The sequence below is a fragment of the Diabrotica virgifera genome, chromosome 1, assembly GCF_917563875.1.
Source record: "Diabrotica virgifera virgifera chromosome 1, PGI_DIABVI_V3a".
In the NCBI taxonomy this organism is placed as follows: domain Eukaryota; kingdom Metazoa; phylum Arthropoda; class Insecta; order Coleoptera; family Chrysomelidae; genus Diabrotica; species Diabrotica virgifera.
In genome coordinates this window covers 103046069-103062023 of record NC_065443.1, presented here as the reverse complement: position 1 = coordinate 103062023, position 15955 = coordinate 103046069, and the positions used below count along the sequence as shown (strand labels likewise).

Genomic DNA, 15955 nt, shown 5'->3' with positions numbered 1-15955 from the left:
AGATCCTCGTGTGCATTCGGTGACTTTCGGCTCGATAGGGATGCGTATGAACCTAACGTACCAGCCCGTAACCTTAGGTAATACGTATCGCGATACGGGAGTTCAACCATTAATGCGCAAGCGTATATGTCAAAAAGATGCGTTACGTTTACGTATTTGTGTGCACAAAAACTCCCTAATGATAAAGCGATTATGCAGGTACCATATGAAAGAAACAGACTGTGTTTGCAATATATTTATAAAAAAAAACAATAAAATCATTTTTATCATTAAAAAAACATTTTAATAAAATAGAGTCATATCATGTTTGGCTTATAAATAATTGGAATGACTTTGTTTATATTCACTGAAGACTAAACGCACTTTAATATTTGTAAACCTATTATTTTTACAGGAATTTTCACAAAAAAATATTCGAAAAATCAATTAGGGTCAAAGTCAGCCACTTTTTTATTTAATTCCCAGGTATTTTGTTTATAAGAATTAAGCAACCTAACTAGCACCCTTTTGAAGTTTAAGGTATATAGTTTATGTGTAAAAGTTTCAGTCAACTTTGAACTCTAAGCCAAGCCGCACACCAAAGAAACATGAAACGAAAAACATGAAACATGAAACGAAAAACATGTTTCATGAAACTAAAACACTGCTAAACAAATCTCAAAGTCCGCCTACCAATGAAACGAGTGTGATTCATGCTCATGACACATTTTTATTTTCGGAGAGTTTCATAAATGGCCGGACGTATATTTGTTTAGCAGTGGTTTATTTCCATGAAACGTAATTTACGTTTCATGTTTCTTTGATGTGCGGTCGGGCTAAGAGAGCGGTTAATAAAGCTTTAAATCTGAAGTCCTAGCGAAATCGGTCCAGGGCCGGAGGACGGGAATTAAAAAATCCGTGCACTCAAAAAGTGAAATGGATTCTTCAAGCATATGCCGCGATTACTATCTCCGGAATTTGTTGATTTTGATCACTATTTTTTAATATAAGTACGCGTAGTCTCATAGAGTACGTTATGTGCATATATCCCCACCTAATATTACAAAATGTTAGGGGGAACCCCCCTTACCACTCAGGGGTATGAAAAATAGATTACAACCGATTCTCAGACCTACCGAATTTACACAACCCATAATTTCATAAAAATTGGTCAAGCCGTCCCGGAGGAGTATGGCAACTAACACTATGACAGGAGAATTTTATAGATGGAAACATATAGATGGCTATTAAAAAATAGGGGTTGGTACTAGAAGGATGAAAATTTAAGGGTTATACATATTTTTTTAAAGCTACAGCATATAAAATTAAGGTAGAAAATTTTGTTCAAAAAAATTCAAAAAAATGCAACCCCTTATCACTTACAAGTATTAAAAATAGACTACAAAGTATTCTCAGTCCTACAGAATATACATTTTTAATAGGAGAATTTTATATAAGGGAAGTAGCTGTGAATTAAATAAAAAAAAAGTGCATAACTTTGACACTAATTGAGTTTGAAAAAAATTTTTTCTTTGAAAATTCGTGTAAAAATACCAGATTTTTAAATACCAAAGTCGATTTAGTCTACAGTCATTATTAACTTATTATTCACTTATTATTATTACAAGTTATTCAAATTATTATAGACCAAAAATGACTCTACTTTAGTTAAATGTTTTTGCAATGATAAACATTACTTATTATTTATTTTTTTATTTATGTTGAAAATATAAGTCTTTTTCTTTTATGTGGTTCCCACAATCCGCAGAATCGCTGTATCATTATTAGTTTCTGAACAATAGCATTGCAAATAAAAGCTCTCTTGGATAAACATATTGAATAAAACTCAAACTAATTAAAGAATCGTCTTGAAATTTTTTGTGCATTATAAGGACTACTTGACTTAACTTTTTTTGCAACATCAAAATATTAAGTTTTTTTTTTAAAAGGTTATAGTAAATTATTGTTTTTATTAATTTAACTTAATGCCTTGACAACTAATGCCCATTAGCATGGTAAAGTGGATTTTTCCAATGAGGTACCTAGTGTAATGTGTAGTGTGTGTGTGTTGAGTAAATGTCTTGTTACTTAGCAAAGTCGACGTCATTATCTTTACAAAGAGAGGCTCATTGTATCCGAACGTCTGCGGTCCCTTTAATTACGCTATTTTTACCTGTAACTATTTAAAGAAAAAAACTGCCATATTTGACCCCTATTTGTTAATAACTATTATATGCCTCCGAACTGTGTCCCGACAAAAACCTTATTTCCCGGTGCTAGAGCTAGAGGAGCAATGGTGAAGAATGGTGTATATAATGAAATAGTTTAACATTGAATCAAACAAAACACAGAAGTAACTAAAACAATAAATATTCAAAATCTGGAATATTTTGTGCATGCAAGAGGACCTCCCGTAAAGTATAACTATCTACACCTCATAATAGAGGACGAAATCGTTAACTAGCCTTAAGCAGCGTTTGAAATCAATCAGCAGTGCTCCGAATAGATGGAGAATATACAGATCAGGTCAAAATCTTAAGGGGAGTGAGACAGGGATGCAAAATTTCACCGCGGATATTCAATCTGTACTCAAAGCACATTTTTGAAGAGGCTCTCAAAGATATTGATGAAGGCATCTCAATAAATGGAGTCAAGCTCCATAACCTGCGGTATGCAGATGATACAATAGTGTTTTCCAATACCATAGAAGGGCTGCAAACCTTATAGCCATATATAAACGCTGCAAACCTTATAGCCATATAGAAGCAAGTGGAACATATAAACTAGATATAAACACCAGCAAAACCAAGCTAAAGATCATCAGCAAGTAAAACATAACTGAAACAGATCTGTATGTGAACCAAATGAAAATTAAACGTGTCTCACAATACAACTAATTAGGAACTGTAATCAATGAATCGTGGGACAATACTCAAGAGATTAGATGTCGCATTGGAAAGGCAAAAAGTACATTCTTGACATTCATGACCCCACCCTAAAAAAGAAAATAAGGCTTTTTTATGTTACGTGTACTCAGTGCCTCTATACGGAGTAGAAACGTGGACATTGACGGCAGAAACTCTATCAAAACTGCAGGATTTTGAGCTATGGTTGTACAGAAGGATGATGAAGATACCATGGACGGACAAAATCAGCAATGTACTACGGAGGATGAACCACAACCACAGATTTAGTCAACATCGCGAAGGGCCATAAGCTGCAGTACTTGGGACATATAATGAGAAATCAAGGCAGATACGAGCTACTCCTCTGCAATTTAAAAGATAAAATTGAAGAAAAAGGCGCCAGGACGAAGACGAATAACCTGGCTTGCTAACCTGAGAGCATGGTATAGAAAGACCTCAACACAACTATCCCGTATAGCAAACAACAAAGTCATCATAGCCAGAAAGATCGCCAACGTTCGGAAAGGGCAGGGCACCCTAAGAAGAAGAAGATGCAGCGTAGAAGCAGCGTTTAGACGCCCCGATATGCGAAAGCGAGCAATTTATGGTGACGATAAATTGCTACCGTTTATTGATTTTTTTAAAGCTTATTTAGATGCTGCGACATATTGTCGCGATTGATTATAAATTAAAACAACCCTATAGTTACGCAGCGTCTAAACCAGATGCATTCGATATGGACTCAAAATAAACAAGAAAAAAACTAAATTTATGATTGTCTCAAAAACACAACATGGAAATGAAAGGTTAATACTAGAGCAAACCCAAATAGAAAAAGTAAAGACATACAAATATCTGGGAACCTGGGTTGATGACAAAAATGACCAAAGCAAAGAAATTAAAGTCCGAATTGAAACTGCAAGGCAAGCATTTATAAAAATGAAGACACTGCTTACAAACAAAGACCTTCAGTTGCCTCTCAGATTGAGGGCTCTAAGATGCTACATATTTTCTATATTACTTTACGGAATGGAAGCTTGGACATTGAAAAGGCAACATATAAGAAAAATAGTAGCGTTCGAAATGTGGTGTTACAGAAGAATGTTGAAAATTCAGTGGGTTCAACGGATTACCAATGTTGAAGTGCTACGACGTTTAAATAAGGAGTTAGAAATTATGAACAGTATAAAAACAAGAAAACTAGAATATTTGGGTCACATTACCAGAGGAGAGAAATATGAGCTGCTGAGAGTTATTATGCAAGGAAGGATCCAAGGAAAAAGAAGCATAGGAAGAAGACGCATCTCCTGGCTGAGGAACCTTAGAGAATGGTTTAACTGTAGTTCATTACAACTGTTTAGAGCAGCAGCCAACAAAGTGACCATAGCCATTATGATATCCAACCTCCGCTAGGAGATGGAACTTTAAGAAGAAGAAGTCTAAACCAGCGATAAATCGCTGCGATGTACTGTTTACACACGACGATAAATTGAAACAACTCGATCGTTACGCATTTGTCGCATTTGTCGCGACGTATAAACGCTGCCTAATGACGCACTGTACTGAATGTTGGATAGTTACAAAGAAAGAACAACAAGGAATATGTGCATAAAAATACTGGGATGAGTGGACTGATAAAACAAGGATAAAATAAAAAACTAATAAAAGTATAATATATTAGACATAATTGGTAAGTGTCTATTTTCTGGAAGTCAGATTAGATTTGATAGTGAAAGAGATTGTTACTCAGGATTCAGTAAATCCAGGATAATATATTACTATATGTTAGTATGAATCTATATGCTAAAAACATACACCCCTGGTCAAAAAAGCCGGATATTTGCATTTTATATATTTTTTAAATTTTGTAGGTGTTAAATGGTTTAAATGTAGAGGAAGTAAACAATAATAATAGAATTCGTTTATTAAAAAACATGGACGGTACTATTGGTAATATTTAAATGGTTTGCAACATAACGTATACTGCGACTATCTTCATGTAATTAAACCTAATAAACTATTTTCAATGGGAAATAAGCCACAATTTTACCAAAAAAAAATGATTTTATTAACGTTTCGACGCCCAAGTCGGGTGTTGTTGTCAAAATACAAAATAAAAAATTCTTCTAATAATTTATTTAATCTGACTCATTTATATCGGCAATTCAGACATGTATTATAGTACTCTGGGCTAATTAGCAAAATACAAGGAAAACTTATTTACCAGCAATTTTATTGCTGAAATCGAATCTTATGATTGTATATATTAATAATATAGGTATGCAAAATCCGCAGATAGTGTGCTACTTTTTTTTATAAACAAAGTGGCGCCCGAAAATCGTGTTTTTTCAATTTTTGCTCTTTAACTCCAAATATTTTAACTTTACACCAAAAACAACTAAATAAAAATTCACCATAATTAAATTCTGCATAGAGACGTGTTTTTTCCGATTTACTTCGACAAAAATTTTTCTCGGGAATGCGGGTTTTTCCAACAAAATCTTTAATTTTCAACTAAAATTTTAGATAAGTAATTGTTTATCAATAATTAAATAGCTTGGTAACATCAAAGCTCTTTTCGTATAGATTACAATTCCAGAAGCCGATGAAAATTGAATGAACAGTTTAGCAATAATTGAAATGTTAACTAAAAATTTACGGTTGCTTTAATAACCACAATAGTTAAGATACATAAGAATAACTGTGATTTTTGTATAAAAAGACACTTTATCTATATAATATACTTTACAGAAGTGAATTTGGACTATTTAAGCGGCCTCAAGAATATTTTAAAATTATAAAAAAATTTTGGTTTATAAACAAATAGAATATCTCGGTAAATATTAAATTAAATGAAATTATGAAAACGGTACTGGAAAAAAACGGGCAGAATATTTCTTTTAAAAGAAAAAACGTTTACATGTGATGAGTGGTTCCTGAGATACAACTGGGCAAAGTTGACCGGCATTTACGGCAAAGACATAAAAAATGGGATCATAATTTTCAAACCATCCCTTTTTGTTTTTGTCCTCTTTGTCCACACCAATTTTCATATCTTTAAAATACTCATAACCTATAATATTATAATAAAAACTATTGATATTACGAGTGAAAATTGCCAAAAATAGCAAAATTTCAATCAAAAATTACTAATAAAAACTACTAATATAATATATGTTATGAGTACTTAAAAGAAATTAAAATTGGTGTGGAGAAAGAGGACAAAAACAAAAAGATGATGGTTAGAAAATTATGATCTTATTGTTTATACTTTTGCCGTAAATGCCGGTCAACTTTGAGCGGTTGTATCTCAGGGACTGCTGATTACAATTAAACGTTTGTTTTTTAAGAAACGTCCTGCCGTTTTTTTTCCAATACCGTTTTCATGATTTAATTTAATATTTCCCGAGATATTCTATTTGTTTATAAGCAAAAAATTGTTTATAAATTTAAAATATTCCTGAGGCCGCCTAAATAGTCCAATTTCAATTTTGTAAAGTACATTAGATAGGTACAGTGTCTTTTTATACAAAAATCCTAGTTATTCTTATGTATCATAATTATTGTAGTTATGATAGCGACCGTAAATTTTTAATTACCAATTCAATTGTTGCTAAACTGTTCATTCAATTTCTATCGGCTTCTGGAATTATAATCTATACGAAAAAGCTTTTATATTACCAAGTTATTTAATTATTGATAAACAATTACTTATCTAAAATTTTAGTTGAAAATTAAAGATTTTGTTCGAAAAACCCGCATTTTCCGGGGAAAAATTTCGTCGAAGTAAATCGGGAAAACACGTCTCTATGCAGAATTTAATTATGGTGAATTTTTATTTGGGTGTTTTTGGTGTAAAGTTAAAATCTTTGGAGTTATAGAGCAAAAATTGAGAAAAACACGATTTTCGGGCGCCATTTTGTTTATAAAAAAAAGTAGCACACTATCTGCGGACTTTGCATACCTATATTATTAATATATACAATCATAAGATTCGATTCCAGCGATAAAATTGCTGGTAAATAACTTTTCCCAAAAATGACCTATTCTCCGATAATCTGCCCAGACTATAGGTACATTTTAAAGTAGAAGACTTTAAAATGATATTGCCATTGCCAATATTGATGAGTTGCGTTGCTGGGACGACTTTACTAAAAGATAGTTCATTGGAGTACATGAAATCAATTACCCATTTGAGTTGGGTTGATTTCATGTAATCACGTGAACTATATTTTAGTAAAGTCGTCCCAGGAACGTAACTCATCAATATTGGCAATATCATTTTAAAGTCTTTTACTTTAAAATGTATAATACATGTCTGAATTGCCGATATAAATGAGTCAGCTTAAATAAATTATTAGAAGAATTTTTTACTAAGCAACAACATTTTTGTTTAATTTAGTATTATTTTGTATTTTGACAACGACACCCGACTTGGGCGTCGAAACGTTAATAAAATCATTTTTTTGGTAAAATTGTGGCTTATTTCCCATTGAAAATAGTTGATTATAAAAATGCCACAAAGAAATAGCTTCAGAAGAACAGTAATTAAACCTAGATCCCGCGTACCAAAAGAAGTTGAATAATAGCAAGCTGAAAATTTGTTAATAGCTGAACGGTGTCTAGTCGGGCAAACTTTGATGTATGGAAACCCTGGAAAAGGGGAAGTTTTAACTGTGGAACGTGATTTTAATTGTGGAACGTGTCATCCTGACGAGTCTAGGATTGTGAAAACTAGGAGGTCGTTTTTAAGTTTATTCAATAGCAAACTTTATGTAATAAATGAAAAAAATTTGTTCGACAAAAATATTGGGCGTAAAATCGACACGTAAAATATTATCGACAGCGTGTATCGACACGTAAAATATTTCAAACGACAGGAATTATGTTGGTGATAAATAGTAGTCTGATTTTTGCATGAGAGTTTAATGAAAGGGTGACAAATCAATTGGAAGTTCTGTCCGACAAAATACATGGGATGTTTTCGTAGTCTGACGTTCGAAACCTGTAACCTGTCCCACAATTAAAACTTCCACTGTTCCAGCGTTCCCTTATATCAATGTTTGTCCGACTAGACACCGTTAACATATTAACACATTTTCAGCTTTCTATTAATAAACTTTTTTTTTGATACGCGCGATCCAAGCCTAAATGTCACAACTTTTGTATTATTTTCGGGAGTAATACTAATACAATTTGAAAATACTAATGAAAGTGATCTGGATTTATCAGAATAAACGTGAAACTTATCGAAAATGAAATAAAAATCTGTTGCTAGTACATAAACAAGATACAGTATTAAAAGTGCCGTTTTATTGTAATGAAAGTTTTTTATTATTACTTTATTCCTCTCCATTGAAATGACTATTCTTTTACAAAATTAAAAAACATACAAAATGGAACTGTCCGGATTTTTTTACCAGGAGTGTATAAAGAAATAGAGTTGTTGAAGTCGACTTCTCATAGGAGTAAAAGCAAAGAGCTAATGATAAAAATACTTATAAAAATTGTCTTTTTACGTAAATCTATGAATTTTATAAATAATTTTGTATTTTTTGCAGTTTTTAGTAGGACAACACAATAAAAAATATATAAATATCACTTACTCTCAAGAATTTCACATAGATCCAATTCATGATAATCATGATCGTGGTCTTCGGATAGACCTAAACAAGTCAAATCACGTGCTAGGTCTCCAACATCCTTAGCTACAGCTGCCTTTTTTGCTATAAATAAATACAAATTAGATCTAATAATAATTATAAATCATTTAAGAAATGGGTATAGTTTGAAAATTTAGAAATTTTCTATTTTTTTTATTTTAAATGAAAGATCATACCTTCAAGAATACTCTCTGAAGATTTTACATTTATCGTTGCAAAATTACCAGAAATACAGCATTGAATATCCCCCTACCTTCAACTCACTTTGCAGCAGCTTCACGCCAGCGGGTTTGAGCGTAGTGAGAAAAGTTCAACAGAAGTTCCCCTTCTCTTTTGTAAATTACTCCGCGATTCAAAAATGTATTCCGGTGTGCATCACATAACGATTTGACAGACAAAAAAGAAATTGAAAATAAAAGTTGTCAAAACTTGTGTTTTTCTCAAAAATACTTTTTTCAAAGGTGGTGGATATTGTAACTCAAAAACTACTTGACCAATCCACCTGAATTATTGCCTAGATTGTCTGTAGCCACTTGGTGAAATAAAGCTGTCGAGACTTTTTTGTTTTATGTTTATTGAAGTAAAAACTTCTTTAGGGACGTTGTGCACTTTTTGGATAGGTGAAAAAGCATTGAATTGGCGACCGTCATCGCGACCGTCATCGCTTATGCTATATATTATGTGTATGTAGGTATATATAAATTGTGTAGAGGTATTTAAATTTAAAATAAATGTAAAACATATTTTAAGATGGGGAAAAAGGATTTATTTCGCGACCGTCATCGCGACCGTCATCTCTTCAGCTAAATAAATTTTGTACGTATCTACATTATGTGTATGTATATTATATATATTCTATAGAAATATTTAAATTTAAAATAAATGTAAAACCTATTTTTGGATGGGGAAAAAGGATTTATTTAGCGACCGTCATTTCGACCGTCATCTCTTCGGCGAAATAAATTTTGCACGTATATTTATTATGTGTATGTATATATAAATTGTGTCGAAGTATTTAAATTTAAAATAAATGTAAAATCTATTTTAGGATGGAGAGAAAGGATTGATTTCGCGACTATCATCGGGACCGTCATCGCGTCGACGAAATAAATGTTGTACGTATATTATTATAATGTACGTATAATAATAGTAATATTATTGAATTCAAAACTTTTTTAAGGACGTTGTGCAATCTTTAGATGGGAAAAAAGCATTGAATTCGCGACCGTCATCGCTTCGGCGAAATAAATTTTGTACGCATACATATACTGTTATGTGTACGTATATATAAATAGTGTAGAAGGCACGCAACGCGTATATAATATTGGTATAACACCTATTTTTGGATGGGGATAAATAATCGATTTCGCGACCGTCATCGTTTAGTCGAAAAAAATTTTGTATGTATATATATATATATATATATATATATATATATATATATATATATTATCTTCTTCTTCAGCCTATTTGCATCCACTCCGGGACAAAGGCCTCCCCATGAGTTCTCCATTCTTCCCTGTTTTGTGCTATTTGGTGCCAGTTTCTCCCCATTTTGGCTTTGATGTCGTCTAGCCATCGTTTTTACGGTCTTCCTCTACTACGACTGTGCTCGCGTGGTCTCCAATGTACAATGTTTCTCGTCCACGTTTCGATGTTTTGTCGTGCCACGTGTCCTACCCAGGTCCGTTTCATTTGCATTTCAATTCTTACAATTACATATTCCTCATTTTGTATAAAATTTATAATATGTTCCCTCAGAGATCTGTGTCGTTTTCAATATATTGGCTGATACCTCTGTAAGTGTCATCGTCTCCATTCTATACGTCATAATTGGTAGAATACAACTGTTGAATACCCTTTTCTTTAGATTTACTGGTATCTTTTTGTTCTTTAACACATCACTGAGTCTTGCTACTGCTGCCCAAGTCATTCGGATTCTTCTAGTTATTTCTACCGTTTGATTCTGTTTGCCAAGTTTGATCGTGTGACCTAGGTATACTTTTCGACACTTCCATCTAAGTCGATTGTGATATATTGATTTGTCATCACTTTTGTTTTATTTGTTTTTGTCCTATTTCTAACCTCTCTCTCCGTTCTTATTTTGCTTGTTGTTAGACCTTCTGATACATTTTTTTGCATAGTTGCATTTTAGTTTATGTATTTGAGGAGTATTCTATATCTAGAATCAATCCTTGCGTTTATTCATTCCTTCTAATACGGTCCAGAGTTTTATGGAATCGAATGCCTTATTAGTACCTAATTTATATACTATAGGTTGAATTGCGTATGTATAAGTTCAAACGAAAGATTTATATACTATAGGTGAGGATTTATGTACTATAGACGAAGGGTCAAAACGATTTATATACTATAGGTTAGAGGAGGGATAGAGTGTGTACCCGAAGGAGCTTGCGAAGCAAGCGCATAAGAGGCCACACGGCCCCTACTCCAATCATTATAAGTGATTAGAGTTTAAAGTATTTTTGAAGTGACAACCTCTGTAGCGATTTTGTACACTTTTTGCATGGGGAATTTATTGTAAATTCGTATTCAAATTCGTATTGTAAGATGAAATCTAACACGCGACTATTCACGTTACAGAAGTGAGCTCGACTATTCCTGGGTTAAAATAGCAACCGTCATCGCTTCGGCGAAATAAATTTTTGAAGTAAAAACTTCTTGAGGGACGTTGTGCACTTTTTGGATGTGGAAAAATTATTAAATTAGCGACCGTCATCGCTTCGACGAAATAAATTTTTTAAGTGAAAACTTCTTTAGAGACGTTGTGCACTTTTTGGATGGGGAAAAATATTTAATTAGTGACCGTCATCGCTTCGACGAAATACACTTTTGAAGTGAAAATTTATTTAGGGACGTTGTGCACTTTTTGGATGGGGCAAAAGCATTGAAGTAGGGACCATATTCGCTTCGACGAAATAATTTTTTCAGAAAAAGCATTGAGCTCGTAATTTATATACTATAAGAAGTTTTCACTTCTGTCGGCACTCCCACGAGTGCCTTCATTTTTTTTTTGTTTAACAATAATAAACACGTTGATTTTCACCGTTTTTTACAAAAATGTTGTCATTTTGACTTGGTGAGTGATACCAAAATTCAAAAATCATTAAAAATAAAAAACTCGAAAACGGTAATTCAAGAAACTCATAACTCAAGAGACTCGGATTGAGTAAAAACGAAACGATTATTTTCTTTTCGTCGTACCTCACTCGGTTTTAGAGTACAAAATGACCACGTTTCATATAAGTAATCTGCGACGCATTATTGGAGTGTTCTCCTAGCGGCGCCGCTTGGTACTAGTGTATCTCGGTTAACAGATTACTTGGACGTGGTCGAAATTATTTTTCACTCATTTTATCATTCCCCGTTAGAGGACAGTCTAACTATACTCCGGTGCAAATATTTTAATATTTGCACTTCCTCCTCGTTTCGTTATGGTTCAATTCAGTCTTCTTGTAAAGCCTCTTTGACAAGGAATAGATGTCCGAAACATCAGAATAGATTCCGAGATTGAATCAAAACGAAACGATTATTTTCTTTTTATTTAATAAAGGCTTACAAGAATAAAATATCCCTGATGATTGATATGTTGGATACATCACCTCAATATACAAGAAAGGGGATAAACGAATATGCTCCAATTATAGAAGAACAACTGTTACCAGCCCAACAGTAGGGAGGTTGTTCGATCGAATAATAAAAGAAAAAGAATATAATCAGAATACGAAGACATGGGAGAGCAAGGTGGATTTCGTGCAGTAAGATCCGTGCACCGATAATGATAATATATTCGTTCTGCAGCAGGTAATAGAAAAACGGAAGGCAAGGAATCTATCTACCCACCTATTGTTTGTAGATTTAGAGAAGGCATACGATACGGTACCTAAAGTAGGTCTCAGTAGAGAGTATGTGGATGCCATCGCAAATATATACAAAAATGCAAGAAGTGTCGTTAAAAAAGGAAACTTTATATCTGAATCATTTCCAATAACAAAGGGGCTTAAACAAGGGATTATATTTATTAAGATCGTGCAAGTTCGCAAAAGCGACACCTGGTTTCATAGCTCGGCAATATTTTTCGTACTTTTAATTATATTGGCCAATTATATTAGTCCTGGTTGCTGGATAATTGTCAAGGCATTATCCAAAAAAATATAAGGAAAAAAGTAAGATAGAGGTTATGTTATTAAAAGGTAAACAATTGTACATAGTAAATAAAATTAATTATTAGAATGCAGTACTACAAGCAAAATATAATTAATTCAATTTACTTTTATAAATATTGTGGAGCAACATATAATTTTTCTTCTTCAATGACAGTAGGTATGAAATATACGTCAATTTGACAATTTCAATTGACAATATGAATTATTTAAGAAAGTTGCCAGATTTCTCCACTATTCGCGCACGATCTTTTCTCGTATCCCTCCCAAGTACTTGCACACCGCGAATAGTCGGAGAGATAGAAGCGGATTTGCTCGTGATAAGTAATATAGACAAATTATACGGGGATATGTTGAATTAGTCGTGTACATGACTTTCCCACACGGGCGGAAACCAGAGCGGGGGACGAGGGTAGTTACAGTCGGAAAAATGAAAGGATACCCATGAAAGATTACATCAATCACTTATTTTGTATTTGCTGTCTTTTTCTATAACAAACGTTTGTTATTTATAGAAAAAGACAGCAAATACAAAATAATTGATTGATGTGATCGTTCACGGGTATTCTTTCATTTTTCCGACTGTATAAGGGGTCAAAGTTGCGGATTTTATTATTTTATTTGTGACGCTCATGATCGAGATAGTGCACCAAAATTTGGGAATAAGTAGGCCATGATGTAGCTAAGTAAAATCTCCAGAGGCGGAACGCTGCGTTGGGGACAAAGGTGTGGGGACAGGGGTGAATAAAATAATTATAAGGGATTTTTTGTGACGTTCGTGATCGAGATAGTGCACCAAATGTGGGAATAAGTAGATCATGCCGTAACTAAGCAAAATTTCCACGCGTGAAACGCTAGGGGTGACAAAGGGGTAGGTGCAGGGGTGAATATAAAAATTATAAGGGTTTTTTGTAACGTTTGTATTCTAGATAGTGCACCAAAATTTGGGAATAAGTAGGCCATGACGTAACTAAGTAAAATCTCCAGGTGTGGAACGCTCCGTGGGTAACAAAGGGGTGGGGACAGACGTAAATATAGAAACTATAAGGGGTTTTTTTGTAACGTTCGTGATCGAGATAGTGCACCAAAATTTGGGAATAATTAGACCATGACATAACTAAGTAAAATCTCCAGGGGCGGAAACCAGAGCGGGGGACGAGGGAAGTTGTGACGCTCATGACGGAGAGAGTCCAATAAAATTTGTGAATAAGTACATCATGACGTAACTAAGCAAAATCTCCAGGGGTGGAACGCTGAAGGGGGGACAAAGGAGTAGGGGCAGAGGTGAATATAAAAATTATAAGGGGTTTTTTGTAACGTTTGTGGTCGAGATAGTGCACCAAAATTTGGGAATACGTAGATCATGACATAACTAAACAAAATCTCCAGAGGCAGAACACTACGTGGGGGACAAAGGGGTGGCGGGCAGGGGTCCGTTTTTGTCCCCCAGGCAGCGTTCCGCCCCTAGAGAGTTTGTTTAGTTATGTCATGATCTACTTATTCCCAAATTTTAGTACACTATTTCGATCACAAACGTTACAAAAAAACCCCTTATAATTTTTATATTCATCCCTGCCCCTACTCCTTTGTCCCCCTTCAGCGTTCCGCCCTTGGAGATTTTGCTTAGTTACGTCATGATGTACTTATTTACAAATTTTAGTGCACTATCTCTGTCATGAGCGTCACAACTTCCCTCGTTCCCCGCTCTGGTTTCCGCCCCGGAGGATTTTACTTAGTTATGTCGTGGTATATTTATTCCCAAATTTTGGTACACGAACGTCACAAAAAACCCCTTATAATTTTTATATTCACCCCAGGCCCCACTCCTTTTTCTCCAACGCAGCGTTCCGCCCCTGGAGATTTTACTTAGTTACATCATGGCCTACTTATTCCCGTATTTTGGCGCACTATCTCGATCATTAGCGTCACAAATAAAATAATAAAAACGGCAATTATGACCGCTTATAACTACACTCATCCCCCGCTCTGGTTTCCGCCCGTGTTGGAAAGTCATGTACACGACTAATTCAACATATCCCCGTATAGTTTGTGCATATTACTTATCACGAGCAAATCCGCTTCTATCTCTTCAACTATTCGCGGTGTGCAAGTACTTGGAAGGGATACGAGAAACGATCGTGCGCGAATAGTGGAGAAATATTGCAACTTTCTTAAATAATTCATATTGTCAATTGAAATTGTCAAATTGACGTATATTTCATACCTACTGTCATTGAAGAAGAATAATTATGTTGCTCCACAATATTGATATGATATGCAATTATTATATAAAAGTAAATTGAATTAATTATATTTTGCTTGTAGTACTGTATTCTAATAATTAATTTTATTTACTATATACAATTGTTTACCTTTTAATAACATAACCTCGATCTTACTTTTTCTTCTTATATTTTTTTGGGATATTGCCTTGATTACTTTTTAATGATTTTAACTTCCAATCGTATAGTAAGATATTTGATCACGTGCTTAATTCTGTCCAATCAGATTAAGATTATACTGAGAATTATCTACTGTAGAAAATTACCGATAGAATTTTTTTAAGAAGATTGTTTCTGTTTAATGGCAACCAGTTTCCTAGTTTTGACAACTGTCACATTTAAGAAAATATCCATAATATACGTATTAAAAAATAATCTTACGAATATCACACGACAGTAAGAATAAATAAGAAAATAATTCTTCATTTTTACTCAAATTTATTGTCATTGGGCAATAGCCACTCGAGCCCTGCGGGCACTCGTGTCTATTGCCAGACAACAAATTTTCGAAAAACTGTCGCATTATTTTCAATTTATTCTCTCTCTCTTGTGATATTATACCCGACAATTATCCAGCAACCAGGACTAATATAATTGGCCAATATAATAAAAAGTGCGAAAAATGTTGCCGAACTATGAAACCAGGTGTCGCTTTTCTGAACTTGCACGGTCCCAATAAATATAAGTACTTTAAATTGAAAATTAAGAGTTTTGTAATAACAAAACTACCGCGCTAGAGCTGACATCTGCGGGTGTCGGACTCTACGATCTTGCTATTACAAAACTTATAATTTTTAATTTAAAGTACTTATACAATGCGTCCATAAAGTAAGGCATACATTAATTATTAGCTAAATAAACAACATTATTGGAAATTCCCGAAACAGGTCTATTGTTATTTTTAAATTACGATTTTTTGGCATATTTTGTATATAATAGTA

At 33.7% G+C, this 15955-nt stretch overlaps 1 protein-coding gene across 1 annotated transcript in view; it reads right to left on the bottom strand.

Moving 5' to 3' along the window:
* LOC126889635 (uncharacterized) overlaps positions 1 to 15955 on the bottom strand; it is a 79002-nt gene that overhangs the window by 12148 nt on the left and 50899 nt on the right. The window contains exon 5 of the mRNA XM_050658129.1: positions 8492 to 8611. Within this exon, the coding sequence (XP_050514086.1) occupies positions 8492 to 8611 (120 nt within the window). The remainder of the gene's footprint in view (positions 1 to 8491; positions 8612 to 15955) is intronic.